This window comes from Balaenoptera physalus, assembly GCF_965194825.1.
Source record: "Balaenoptera physalus genome assembly, chromosome: 15".
Taxonomy (NCBI): domain Eukaryota; kingdom Metazoa; phylum Chordata; class Mammalia; order Artiodactyla; family Balaenopteridae; genus Balaenoptera; species Balaenoptera physalus.
The window spans coordinates 72,102,514-72,117,908 of record NC_138894.1 but is presented as its reverse complement, the minus strand read 5'-3'; the positions used below and the strand labels follow the sequence as shown (position 1 = coordinate 72,117,908).

General features: G+C 32.2%; 1 protein-coding gene across 1 annotated transcript in view; it reads left to right on the top strand.

Annotated features, from left to right (window-relative positions):
- BIRC6 (baculoviral IAP repeat containing 6) overlaps nt 1–15,395 on the top strand; it is a 268,010-nt gene that overhangs the window by 148,692 nt on the left and 103,923 nt on the right. The window contains 8 exon segments of the mRNA XM_082427081.1: nt 5,120–5,682; nt 6,636–6,811; nt 7,786–7,882; nt 8,030–8,224; nt 9,021–9,221; nt 11,426–11,705; nt 13,013–13,269; nt 13,525–13,633. Coding sequence (XP_082283207.1) covers nt 5,120–5,682; nt 6,636–6,811; nt 7,786–7,882; nt 8,030–8,224; nt 9,021–9,221; nt 11,426–11,705; nt 13,013–13,269; nt 13,525–13,633 — 1,878 coding nt within the window.

The window sequence follows — 15,395 nt, the reverse complement described above, 5'->3', positions numbered from 1 at the left end:
AATCTTATACAGAAATCCTAAATAAATTGATTACCAAAGTCAGGCAGTAGGTTAAAAGAATAAACTGTGACCATGATGGGTTGATTCTTAAAATGCGTGAATGCTTCGATATCATGTATCATATTAATGAATCATTTTCGTCATAGTTTAAGACATTTCATAAAATCCAACATTACTTTCTGATAAAACTTTTAATGAAATATAAACAGTATCATCTTAAAGTTACAAAAAAAACAACATTATGAACAAACCAAACTCCAGTACGTTTGATTATTTTAAAAATTCCCATTAATATCAGGAAGAAATTAAAGCTGCTGTTTGCTATCTTTATTATTTAATTTCATTGTGGAAGTGCCAGTGAATTTTTTAAAAATTGATGTATGTTAGAAAATGATTAAAATCACTTGTAGATTATATCACTCTTTAAAAATTAGTTTGAAAATATTAGAAATCAGAAAAAGGTATGATTTATAATAGGTACCATAAAATTAATAATTTATTCATAATAATAGTTATTTTTCATAGATCAGTAGCAAAATGCCTGAAACCTAATATAAAAATTAACACAAAAAATTTATATGGAGATATGTTTTCATAGCTGCAGAAAATTTTATAGTACTATCCTCATTTGTTTCCTTCCTCCTTTATAACTATGTTAAAACACTAATGTGGTTGTAGTTCAACTTGTTTATAGTGTATACACAGTGAAGCACAGGTGTGGGAAGGAGTAGATTCACAAAACCAAAAACATGCTGTTACGATATGCATCTGTGTATTTGGAAAACATGAACTTGAGGTTTTTGTGTGATATAAATAAAACCAACTAAGAAGCAAAAACCAGTTATCATGGAGTTCATTTTTCTTTTAACTAGGCTTTTTTTTAAACTGTATGTGAGACCTCTAAATACACTCATTAGATGTAGACTTTAGTATAGTTCTGTCTATGTAAGGTCTAGCAGTAAAAGGTTGCATATGAAAATTCAGTATATTTACTCTAACATTTCCTACAGAAATATCAATCTTGTTTTAGTTTATAACGTGCTGTCTTTTTTAAAAAAAATCTATTTTATATCTTTTTTTATAAGTAAAGGTATTTATAGGTTTACATGCCTCAAAAACTAATCAGAATTTTTTTTTCCAGCTACTCTTCCACACCCTTCCACCGTGTACACACCTCATACATTTTCTAGCACATTTTCTTTAATTGGGTCCATAACATTGGCCTAAATATATTCTTAGCTTTTGTTTTCTTTGCTTTGTATGTTTTTAAGAAAGTGTCTGGTATCCGTATAAATTAGCCTGCAGCTTTTTAGTTCAATTAATAATATAGGTTGAAAAGAAGTACCCAGACTTCATATGAAGAGGGCACTCATTTTTATCACATAAGTGTTTTGCAGATATATTCTCTTGGTCTGTGGATTATATTTTCATTTTCTTAACAATATCTTTGAAAAAGCAGCTTTTAATTTTGATGAAATTTTGTCAGCTTTTTCTTTTATTTATTATTATTTTTGTTTCATAACAATATCCTTGCTTAACCCAAGGTCATAGAGATGATCCTCTATGCTTTCTTCTAGAAATTTTGTTGTTTTAGGTTTTACATGTAGGTTATATTGAGTTAAATTTTGCATTTGGGTCTAAGTTCTTGTTTTCCTTTTTTTTTTTTTGCCTATGGATGATGTCAAATTGTTACTATACCATTTGTTGAAAAAAAATCCTTTTTAAATTGAATTCTCTTTCTGCCTTTTCCAAAAATCAATTGACCATATTTGTTTTGCTCAATTTCTGGACTCTATAGAATTGATGTTTTTGTCTATTCTTTTCCGATACCACACTGGTTTGGTATTTTTATATTATTTCTCGAGGTCTGGTAGTGTGGATTTTCCAACTTTGTTCTTGTTGTTTTAGAGTTGTTTTGGCTATTCTGCTCTTTGCTTTTCCATGTAAGTTTTAGGATCAGCTTATTGATCCCCCACCACCCCCACAAAAACAAAAACAAATCAAACCAAAAAAACACTTCTGCTTGATTGTGACTGAATAAGCGTCCATCTGTAGATCAATTTGGGAGGAGTTGTAGATATATTTATAGGTACAGATATAGTTATACATATAGACATAGACACAAAAATATAGTTATACACAGAGTTATATATATATTTGGGATTTTTCTTTGAACAGTCATGTGGTTAGTGAATAATATGTATGTCTTTTTGCTTTTTCTGCACCTACTGTAATGATCATATATTGTTTCTTCTAAAATCTGTAGGTATGATAAATTACATTGTTTTTTTTTTTTAAGTGTTGATCAGTATGCATTCCCAGGATATATACTCACTCGGTCATGATGTATTATCCTTTTTATATCTTGCTGGTTTAAGTAGTTAATGCTTTGTTGCAGATTTTAAAATCTATGCTTATGAGAGATATTTGCATTTTTAAAAATAATGCCTTTGGTTTTTATGTCAAGGTAATCCTGGACTCCTAAAATGAGTGTTTCCTTTTCTGTTTTCTGGAAGAGGTTGTGTAAATTGGATTATTACTTATATAAATATTTGATAGTAATTGCCATTGAGGCAACCAGGGTCTGGTGTTTTCTTTGTATTAATAGAAAAAAGTTTCTATTTATTTTATAGGTAAAAGATTATTCAGGTTTTCTTTCTTCTTGAGTGAACTTTGGCAGTTTGTGTCTTGAAGGAATTTGTTCATTTCATCTGTGTTGTTGAATTCATTATTTGTAATTTTTTAAATTATGCTTTTAATGTTTATAGTATGTAGTTTGATTCATTCTGTCATTTCTGATATTGATAATTTTAATCTTAATTTATCTTGGTCATTCTTGCTAGAGGTTTATAACATTGGTATTTTCAAAGAACCAACTTAAAGCTTTGTTGATATTCTTTATTTTTTCATTTCCAATTTCATTAAATTTTGCTCTAATAGTTATTATTTCCTTCTTTCAGTTTTTCTTGTATAAGTGTTTGATAATATGTGTCTCTTAATTGATCTGTTAGACCACTTTACATTTAATGTAGTTATTGATTTAGTGGACTAAGATTTATCACTTTGGCAGTTTTGTTTATTTAATCTATTCTTCGCTTAAAAATTTTTTTTCTTGGCTACTTTTGGATTAAGTAATTTTTTATAATGATTTCATTTTGTTTCTAGTATTATTATTTATAACAAAGAAATTTTGATTATAGTGTTTTCCCTAGCTTTGCAATATATGTCTTTATTTCATCACATTCTGCTTTCATATATTATTATACCTTAGCACACATATAATGTAAGAACTTTACAGCAGTAAATTTACAGTTTCTTTCTCTCATCTTTTGTGGTGGTAGGTATCATATGTTTACTTTTACATACACTGTAAACATAATACATCCCTACAATTTTTGCTTTAGATACTCACATATCTTTTAGACACTGAAGTAAAATAGTATTTATGCCTGGAAATGGACAGGCCTCTTCTACTGGGTGATTAGTGTGAGGGTTTGAATCACTTTTCAAGATTTGACCTGGCTTTGGTTTTGTTTTTGCTATGGTTACCTTTTGTGTTTTGTCAGCTTCAAAATGATCTAGTTAGCTTCTGTTTCGATGTGAGTCAGGGTAAAGGGGGTTGTGTCCAGTTTTATTGTTCCATCCTTAGCTTTTGTTGTTCCTTATACATTTGTACCACAGAGGGACTCTCTCTGCATGGCTCCATCTCTAGCAGTCAGCTGCTTTTGCTTGTTTCTTAATGTTCACTAGACTCCTGGTGATGGCAGGTGTTTTTCGATATTGTGTCCAGCGTCAGTCTTTGGCAGGCCCTCTGTGACTGAACCTCAGGGGAAAGAGCTTTCTCAATAAATTTTTCCTTCTTTTTGTCAGCCAAACTCTGGCTCATACCTTTGGCCATTTCTGAGGAGAGCATTTCCTTCTCTCCAGTGGTAGGAAGCAGCTATTGGTATTTGAGGGTTTTTTTCACTGGCACCAAATACATGGTGTCTTTTTTAACACCATTTCCCTGATTATCTGACATCAACCTGTGTCCTACAGTTCAGTTCTATTCTGCCACTATCCAAAGTTAGCCTCAGATTTACAGTTTTAACTGCTCAGTCCCACAAGACTGCCCTTACTTCAGAGGGCACTTGCAAGTCCAAGGTCCCCAGGTTACCCACATTTTTGTATCATTTGACTACAAATTCAGGGGTTCTCACAATCCCCCCCTCAGGTTCAATAATTTGCTAGAAGTACTCACAGAACTCAGGAAAAACACTTTACTTATTTTACCAGTTTATTATAAAGTATAGCTCAGGAACAGCCAGATGGAATAGATGCACAGGGCAAGATATGTGTGGGGGATGGTGAGGGAGGGTGTCTGTGAATGGGTATGAACTCCAAAGGTTCAGTGTTACCACCCTTACATACCTGGGGTTGAACAACTTGTTAAATATTTTAGCTGAATTCTTCTTATCCATATGTATATTGCCAGCATCTCGACTTCCCAGATTCTGTGACAGGAAAGCCAATGCTCATATTCTGTCTTCTTGGAGGAGGTTCCTATCTTTTCATGGATTTCAGCCTTTTTGGTACTCTTTTGACCTTAGCTCTCTGATGGGTTCAAGAAAAGTTACGACTTTAGAGTTAATTTGGCTTTTTTATTGTTAAGTTGGGGCCGGTGATCTTTCCAGCTTTCTATTTCTTAGGCGTAAGTAGAACTTAAGAGCATTCAGTTTTGATGCATAAGAATTACTTGATTGATTCTTAATTTTTGAAAATCAAAATCAGTAAGAAATGTTTAAACTAACAACATTTGAGGTTGTAACAAACCAGAGCTCATTCATTATGAGGAGTGCCTTGTGATATATAATTATTTTAGTCTTTAGCTTCAAAATCAACTCTTTGATTTACTTGTCCTTCAGTTTTCTATTTGGAAGGGAATTCATTTTTTATTTTGTAAGATAAAATGGAGGCAAGAACAAGAAGGACTCAGGAAGAGATGGAAACTCTTTGCTACAAAATGAAATAGTGAATACCAGGAGTTTAATTATTGTTTAGCTTTCTTGTGTTGTGGTGGTTACTTCTTTCAAAACAATTTAAAATGGATTAATTTTTAATCCTCTCTCTTTTTGTGCAGGGGTGCCTTCCAGACAGGCCAAGGACCTCTTGATGCCCAAGTAAAGCTCTTAGAATTCACTTTGGAGCAGAATTTTGAAGTCGTTTCAGTTAGTACTATTTCTGCTGTGATAGAGTCTGTCACTTTTTTAGTGCACCACTATATCACTTGCTCAGACAAAGTAATGTCTCGAAGTGGATCAGATAGCTCAGTGGGTGCTCGAGCATGCTTTGGGGGACTCTTTGCCAACCTCATTCGTCCAGGTGATGCAAAAGCAGTTTGTGGTGAAATGACAAGAGATCAACTCATGTTTGATTTGTTAAAACTGGTTAACATTTTAGTACAGCTGCCTCTTTCGGGCAATAGGGAATACAGTGCAAGAGCGTCTGTGACCACCAATACGACAGACAGTGTTTCAGATGAAGAAAAAGTTTCAGGAGGCAAAGATGGTAATGGAAGCAGTAGTAGTATTCAAGGATCACCTGCATATGTTGCTGACTTAGTGTTAGCCAACCAACAGATAATGAGCCAGATTTTGTCAGCTCTGGGCCTGTGTAATAGCAGTGCCATGGCGATGATAATTGGTACGTATTAATATTAAGAATATTAATCTTATACTTGTTTCTAGTACTATATCTCTTTCCTTTAGCAATGTATGAATTCATTTTCTTTTTACTTTATAACGCAGTTGCTTTTTTTGTAAACTTCTTAGCATGACTGATTTTTATTAGTGAAAACTTTTATAGAGTGGCTTCAATCAGTTGAAAATTTTTAAGTGTGAATTTTTTAAAACTTGGAAAATACTAACAAAATAACTTGTAGTGAATTAAGAAAAAAAAATCCATCTTGTAAGTTAGGTACCATAATTTATAGTCATGTATCTCTAACCTTTTAAAGATGAAGAATTTCACATCAAATTTCGTATTAGGGAATGAGTAAGATTTATTTATTCACAGTTTTTTAAAAAGTGAAGTATAAAATTTTGTTCAAGTTTAACAGTTTCTATGACACATATATCAATGTAAAATTTATATATTGTTGCTTTACTTTTCTACCTATTTGAAAGCTAATATACTATGTTAATTTTTTAACTAATTAAACTTCTGTAAATTGTGACAAAATCCATTCCTGATATATTTTTGCGTATTAGTATTTCTTTTTTCATGTAAGGGAAACAACCATATCTTTTTGATTAAAAGTTTTGAAGTTTAGTTACATAATAGTATCACTTATTTTTCTCTCCTTTTCTTTTTGGTATGTATAATGATGTTCCTCAGTCATGTAATAGAGCAACTTTATTGTTACCAACAACAGAGGTATCTCCTATAAAAGATACCAAAAAACATCCTCTACTGAATGTTATGATAGATATTTTAACTTCTAGATATGTGTATATGTATACACACACACACAGCTTTTATGTACCCATCCTTCAGTGGTTTGGGGGGAAAATGGCTTTTAAGATTCTCTATTTTAATTATTATTGGTTTTTAAGGGTATGCTTCTTAAAAATATGTAATCTTTTTATTTAAACTAGGGGCAAGTGGATTACATCTCACCAAACACGAAAACTTTCATGGTGGGTTAGACGCCATATCAGTTGGGGATGGATTATTTACCATACTGACAACACTTAGTAAAAAAGCTTCTACAGTTCACATGATGCTGCAGCCAATTTTAACCTACATGGCCTGTGGATATATGGGCAGACAGGTAAGTTCAATCCAGCAACAACTGCAGTAATTTAAGTAGTTACTAGCAATGGGAGCAGGGAATTATTTGTAAGACAGAGACAGAGTATTCTAGTTATACGTTGGAAAATGAACGGAGTCAGCAGGTGAGAACTATAGATTACTAGTAGAAGCTGGAGAGGAAAGTTTCCTTGAAACTGTCAAAGATGACTATAGTGATGTAAGAATAAAATGTTTAACATATTTTTAAATTTTAGATTTTCCTTCCATTGTCTTAAGAAGTAGCTCTTTCCTCTTCCCTAACCATAGCATAGTTGAAAACCAACATGTTCTTCATAGATGTTACATGTGAAAATTTAATATGAGTATTTATTTTCAAGCTTAAGTTACATATTTAGTTTCCTTTCAGTTAAAAGGGGTTAGGGTAATTTTAAAAGAGAAGTAGGTTAGAATGTTACTACTTTTTAAATTTCCCTTTTAAAAAATGAGATTTTAGGAGCCAGTGTGATTATTTTAATTTCTAGTCCATTTACCATTTTTTTCAAAAGCAGATTTTAAAACAATTTCTTAAGGAATCTTCTATATGTCAGTGTATAATTATCATTTTCATAAATATACATTGCATGTGTATATATATTTCCCCATTGGAAGATACAAAGATATTTGAGAAGGATACATTTTTAAATGAAAGTACTGTCTACTGGAAAACAAAATCAATGTACGTTAATTTAAGGTAGAAAATGATAATAGTAGGTAAACACGCAAAAAATGCTGAGTTCAGAGAGGAGACTGTTCACTTCCTTTTTGATTCAGGTAAGATTTCCTCAATATTTTGGCAGACGTTTTGTATTTAGTGATTTAGGTTAAGGTTGCCATTTTATAATAATTAACTGTAAAAGAATATTACATTCAATAAGAAATTTAGTTGTCCTAATTCACAAGAAATTAATAATCACCTTTTAAAAATCACAGTATAACATGTATGGTTTTTTTTAGGGCTCTCTCGCTACTTGCCAGTTATCTGAACCATTATTGTGGTTCATTTTGAGAGTACTGGATACTAGTGATGCCTTGAAAGCATTCCACGATATGGGTAAGACAAAGTTCCAAAACTGTCATTTTAGTGTAATCATTCGATAGTACGTTATGTTCTTATTTTTGTTGTCTTCTGTGAAAATTGACTCAATGTCAAATCATCTATGTTAAGATAATTTTCATTTAGTATTCTCTTTAAATTTAGGTGGTGTTCAGCTCATTTGCAACAATATGGTTACTAGTACAAGGGCTATTGTAAACACTGCAAGAAGTATGGTATCAACTATTATGAAATTTCTTGACTCTGGTCCGAATAAAGCTGTTGACAGCACTTTGAAAACACGAATACTAGCTTCTGAGCCTGACAATGCAGAAGGGATCCATAACTTTGCACCCCTGGGTAAGAAAAGAGTTATTTCATCTTATGGGTATGAATTTAAGTAGTAGTTAATTGGCTGGTATGAAGCAAAAATAGTTGTCAAAGTAAGTTGATTGTGTTACAGTATCACCATTTTAATTACGAGCCATTGATTTTAAAGGTAGTGGTTTTCCAAACATTCTACTGATTAGAAGGAAGTTTTTAATTGTTCTTTAGTAGTAAAATTTGTTTTTATTTCTGAGTTTAAATAGAACACAATTTATGAAACTAAAGAGTAGATTCTTATGTCAGTTTTCATTGTAAATGTTAGTTTTAAAGGACTTGTTCCGTCTTATTTTGAGTGGTACTTTTTTTTTATAAGAAGTTTCAGATTTATATAGCTATTCTTTTTTTCCATTCTACATAGTTTCTTTTTATATTTTTCTTTTCATATTTCTAACTCATGAATATTGACAATGTAGAATAAAGGTGATCATTTTCAAGTTGAAGCCTGTATTGGACATTGTTTTTTACTTAAATCATTTGAGAATTACTGTGCTAGATTTGTTGTTACTAGTTTAGTTTTCATTTGACATGTTAGTACATAGAAGTTAGGCAGCAGTTAACAGTGAATTTGTCGCCTTGCCAGTTGACTGGATGTCCTGAGGTTTTGTGAATACTGTAACAAATTATGCTAAATGTATTAAGTACATTCATAGTATTAAGTGTTCATGTTTTTAGCTAATTTTTCTAGTGTATTTATTATGGTTTGAATAGTTCTTGATGCCTTATTGGGTTTCTTTTGCAAGTTTTTATTTTATTTAAAATACTTCTGTAGGTACAATCACATCTAGCAGTCCTACTGCCCAACCAGCTGAGGTGCTTTTGCAGGCCACGCCACCCCATAGAAGAGCTCGCTCTGCTGCTTGGTCCTACATCTTTCTGCCAGAGGAGGCTTGGTGCGACCTTACCATTCACCTTCCTGCAGCAGTGCTTCTTAAAGAGATACATATCCAACCTCACCTTGCATCTCTTGCAAGTGAGTAATATTTTTTGTAAAGATCCATCATGAAAATAAACTATAATTTAGAAGCATTTTAAAAATGAGAAAAATACTTAGCAAACAGTGATTAACTTAGATACAATTTCCAGATCGCTTAATTTTGAACAGTTTTAATATAATATTTAACACTACCACCAAATCATTTCCCATCAGATGAATGGACATGGCTATTCCCCTGAAACAAATAGAGTGTGTGATGAAATTTAAACAAATATATTCTAGTTATATATTATTTTGCCTTTCTTCTTCCCTCAAATTTATGAAGCTATCTATATAGCATTAAGATAAAATGAGTTAGTTTATACAACTGTAGACAGCAGTCTTAGTTTTTCTAGGCTAGTCCTCAGTCCTAGCTCTGTAATGTGAAATTAGCATAGATTCCCCTTCCCATTGTAAGGTAATTACATCTGCAAAGAATTTTTTATCGAAATACTTTGTGATATTTTGAATATTTATGATCTTTAGATTTTTAATATTTTGAGTATCATTCATTTTATGCATTTTCATTGAATACATTTTGTTGTAACTTTGCAACGTTAAATAATTGAAAAGAAGTTTTAGAAAACAAGTTGTACATTAAAAGGAGCAGGAACTCCTTCAAGTATTCATGAAGGAATATGAAGTACTATTTTACATTTATGATGGTCCCCAAATTCTTTCAATATAAATATAATAATTTGTACAGAATTGTTGAAGTTGTCACAATCATTTATCTTCATTGATTGATTCTCATTGCTCTCATATGTCACTCAGTAATTTAATGAAGAACTATAGGGAGTTTTGTAGACCCCTGGCATATTTGGAAGAATCAATTTTTCCACTTATTTGCAAGATTAGATTATTATACTCTAATACAGTTGTGGAATCCACACGTTAGATAAAAATAGATACAATGAATAAAATGGCAGAAGAAAAATAGACTAATGCACAGTGTTTTAGCAGGTCACAAATAACTATATTACATGGCAAAATATAAGTCAGTGTAAGACTTAGGGGATAATCTAAGATGAGGAGGAAGCTCCTTTTATTCGGAAGGAGAAATGATTCGTGTGAATGGTGGCTTTGGAGTGTAGCTAGAATTTGCACATAGGAATTGGGACAGGAAGGATGTTACAATGGAGGACTCTGTACATTATGAAAAATCAGTAGGTTAGGTGTTCTCCAGTACAAGTGTGCTTCATAATTTTGGTTTTGGATTGGAGCAGAAACTGAAGATATAGTGTGTTGCAGTGGAAATAACATAGCCTTTAGAATCAAACATGGGCTTGAATATAAAATGTGCCCTTTGTTCATTTGGGAGTTTGGATTATTTAATCTCTTTGTCAGTTTGTATTGACAGATTCAAAGAGATTAAATAATGTGGGTAATACTTACCTCAAAAGGTAAGGTTAAATTTTAAAATTGATGTGACTTGTCTAGTTCTCTGTGTAAACCAGGGGTGTAATTGGCATATAATAAAAGTTACTTCCTAATTTTACTGTTGAAATGAAAGTCAAAGTTCAAAGGTTGTTTTAGTTGATAGATAAATTTATTATATGGGCTTCCATGTTTGTGAGAAAGAAATTTTCCCATAACAGCTGCCAGTTATTACTTCATTGGGCCTCCTTAAATTTTAGCAGGAAATGGTTTTATTTTTAAATATTCTGGATGTTTGTTTAAATTTTGAAAGGCAAAAACAGATTAGAGGCAAAAGCAATTTCTAAACTCAACTGTGTTTAAAATCATAGCAATATGGTAGTAGTGAAATAATGAATTTGTGAAAAAGTACTTTTTAAGTTACATTCTTCCCAAATTATTTACAACAGTAAACCATAACATATGAATCACCATATTGTTGGTGATAATTCTAAGTAAAGTAGAAATAATAGAGTAATTGCCTATTTTTGTTTTCTTGGAGCGAATTAAGTACATGTGGATTGCATATCTTCAGTTACTCTTTTTTTTAGGTTAATGTTAGAATTTTTTAAATACAATTTTTATTATACTGTGAATTTCATATAATAGCTGTAAAATCAATTACGGTGAAAGTCAGTGACAAAGTATGACTTGGTGTATACATTTTCTTTTTATGAGTTCATAATGAATATAACTGAAAGCTGCTGTTTTACTGGGATTGCCACTAAAATATGAACTCTAGTTTACTTTTCCTTTAGTAATTGTTCAATTTTCTCTTCCTGTAGCCTGCCCATCCTCAGTGTCTGTTGAAGTAAGTGCAGATGGGGTAAATATGCTACCATTATCAACTCCTGTTGTCACAAGTGGTCTCACCTACATAAAAATTCAGCTTGTAAAAGCTGAAGTAGCTTCTGCTGTCTGCCTTAGACTTCATCGTCCACGAGATGCCAGCACATTAGGCCTTTCACAAATTAAATTACTGGGCCTCACCGCTTTTGGTACCACTTCTTCAGCAACAGTTAATAATCCTTTTCTTCCATCTGAAGATCAGGTATCCAAAACAAGGTATGTGGTTTCTCATTCTTAAGAAAAACCTGTCTGTGCTTTTCATGAAATTGTTTATTCTGTGGGGTTTTTTTTTTTTTTTTTAGAGTTTAGGAAATTCTTTGTTCCATAGGTATGCAAATAATATCATAATTTTATTAAGTGTAATAAAGAATAATTCTATAGAAGCAAAACCCTGAGGCTGGTTAAAATTGAGATTTATGTGTGTTTAAATCCTTGGGATGATCCACAGTGTGGTATATGTGGGTGTGGGTTCCAGTTCTTTGGATTGTAGTCTTATGTAAGCATTTCCAAATGCCTATCCCCAAGAAAACATCTGAAGCATACAAATTGATCATATAGATAGGCATCTAGCCCTATATGGTAATTCCTAAGTTGCCAGTCTGCAGAGGGTTAGGTTTGAACCATACAAACTGACCAGACAAAGAAGGACCTTTAATTTACATTCTTCTGGTAACGTTTGATGGTTGAAAATTTTATAGATGGTCTTAATGTAAGTTTTACCTGACAAAAAAATTTAGGATTTCTTTTTTATTCTCGAGCTGCCAAGGCTTTACAGTTTTGCAATTCTATGATCCTTTGCAGTTTATATTTATGCATATAAATATATGTATGTATAAAAACATTTCCTGACTAATTAAATAAAAAGGAAGTTCATAATTCCTAAATGCTACTAGCACTTAAGTATTTTTGTTATGTTATAGGGGAAACTTACTGTGTGTTTAATTCTTTATTGATGTTACAGTATTCTAAAAGTATTCTTTTTTAACGTAGATTGGTGCTACTTATGAAATACAACATGCTGATCTTTTCTTTTTTTTCTTTCTTTTTTTTCTGCTTTATAAGTCACAAGGAATTTTTTTTTTTAATATATATCCTCTCCTTGTTTTTTATTTAGATTCTTTTCCCATGTAGGTCATTACAGAGTATTGAACAGAGTTCCCTTGCTATACAGCAGGTTCTTATTAGTTATCTATTTTATATATAGTAGTGTATATATGTCAGTCCCAATCTCCCAATTTATCCCTCCCCCCGCTTACCCCCTGGTAACCATAACTTTGTTTTCTACATCCATGACTCTACTTCTGTTTTGTGAATAAGTTCATTTGTACCCCTTTTTTTTAGACTCCACATATAAGCTATATTGTATGATATTTGTCTTTCTGTGTCTGACTTACTTCACTCAGTATGACAATCTCTAGGTCCATCCACAACATGCTGATCTTTGAGAAGTTTTGTTTTACCCCTGAAGTAATTTAAGCTACTTAAATTTACCCATATAGGCCATTTTGTGTTGTGTATTTCAGTATTGGATGGTTACGGTTATTACATCATTGCCTTACTCACATAAGTGATCTGGAAGGAATGATGGCAAGTGCAGCTGCACCTACTGCTAATCTGCTACAGACTTGTGCTGCCTTACTGATGTCTCCGTACTGTGGAATGCATTCACCCAACATTGAGGTTGTGCTTGTAAAGATAGGACTGCAGTCCACTAGAATTGGCCTGAAGCTTATAGACATTCTTCTGAGAAATTGTGCAGCATCAGGCAGTGATCCTACAGGTGACAATTTTGATATTTTAATTTTTACATATCTGCAAAATAATGACAGTTGAACTATGTGATATTTGTGATTAATTCTGTTTCTGAAATTAACTTCCATTATGGCGTCATTATTTTTGGAGTTTTGTTTTTTTGTTTTTGTTGTTGAAATTTACAGAAGTTATTTTTAATGAATAATTTAAGATTAAATTGAGCAAATCTTCTCATCCCATTTGCTTATGTAGCAAATTTTTCCTTTTGATTCTTTGTTGCAAGATTTGAATAGCCCTTTACTTTTTGGAAGACTGAATGGACTCTCTTCTGACTCTACGATAGATATTCTTTACCAGCTTGGAACAACTCAGGATCCTGGAACAAAAGACAGGTAGGTATGTGGTGATCTCAGTTTCCATATGAGGACACACATATACACAATCACATGTAGTGAATGTTACTTGGAATGCTTTTTTTTTCTTTTTTTAAATTAATTAGTTTATTTATTTTTGGCTGCGTTGGGTCTTCGTTGCTGCTCGTGGGCTTTCTCTAGTTGCAGCGAGTGGGGGCTGCTCTTCATTGTGGTGCGCGGGCTTCTCATTGTGGTTGCTTCTCGTTGCAGAGCACAGGCTTCAGTAGTTGTGGCACGCAGGCTCAGTAGTTGTGACTCGTGGGCTCTAGAGCACAGGCTCAGTAGTTGTGGCGCCTGGGCTTAGCTGCTCCGCAGCATGTGGGATCTTCCCAGACTAGGGCTCGAGCCCGCGTCCCTTGCATTGGCAGGTGGATTCTTAACTAGTGCACCACCAGGCAAGTCCTGGAATGCTTTCTTTTTAGATCTTTTCATAAAAGTTAAGCTTAGGTATTACTAAACATATAGAAGTATAGTGTCCATATTAGGTGCTTGGACTATTTTGTTAATAGTAATAATCTTTGTTTTTATTGATTACTTATTGTTATTGATTATATTATTCACGGACAGCTTTTCATTAGACTCCTCACCCTCTTTCTCCTGCTTCCTACCACAAAGTGAAACACTATTATACCAAGTTAATAATATCTGAATGTTTCACCTAAATGTTTAGTGATCTTTCGGTATAGGTAATTTTAGATGAGTTTTACTAGTGTAGATCTTCCTTGATGTCTTTTACCTCCAAATTGATAGGGACTCCAAGTAATTTTGAAACATATTTTTGTTGATAAATTTTTGAATGATACTTTGGCATTCTCTGGTTTTATGTATATCATCTGTATCTGGAGAACATATTTATAGAGTGTGTGATTCTATAAATAATATAAATTATCTTCATGCTAGAGATTGTTTCCTGAGTTAATATCCTTTGAAGTATATTGAATATTTTATATCCAATTAATATTCTTTAATATTGTGATTAGTTTGTGTTTAAAGTGAAATCATTTGGTATGTTATTAAATGTCTTACTTCATAAATTATTAACAGATTATTTTTTGTGGGTGCTTACTCATTTTATAGCTATTTACAGAGTAGTTGCTATATGCTTGGCATTGTGCTAATACTGGAGAGGTAAAGTTTATTGAGTCCAGCTTGTGCCCTCAGGATTGAGAAGACAGAGCAGTGTCACTCATAAGGGAAGATTTACGTAGTTCAGACCTAAGGGTATGAATTAGAGTGCCAGACAGTGAAGGCATCTCGGAAAAATTGTTACTTAATCTCTGATAATGTAATAGCTTTCATTTAGTTTAGGGTCATTGCTTTCATGTTCTCTGGATTAAAAATATTTAAAGGACATATTTAACAAAGTATAATTAGTTTCAGCAGGATAACTTTAAAATATTAAATAGGCTGACTTCTTTTCCATTAAACTTTTTGCTTTATGTAAACTATGTGATACCTGTATTATATTTAAAAACATACTGGAGTATTTTTGACAAAGTAAATACGAATTTATGTCAAATCATAATGGTTAATAGAATTTAAAAATACATTAAAAATATGTGCTAAATATTTTTCTAGGTTTCTTTAAATCTCTTGTGATTAGTTTTTAAATTTTTTTATCATAAGAAGAAAATTGCACTTAAAATTATTTTCTTAGCATAAATGCAAATGTAAATATTTCAGAATGTTTCAGAACTAACATTAATGACAAGATTGTTGGCTGCTATTTTTCTAGAAGATG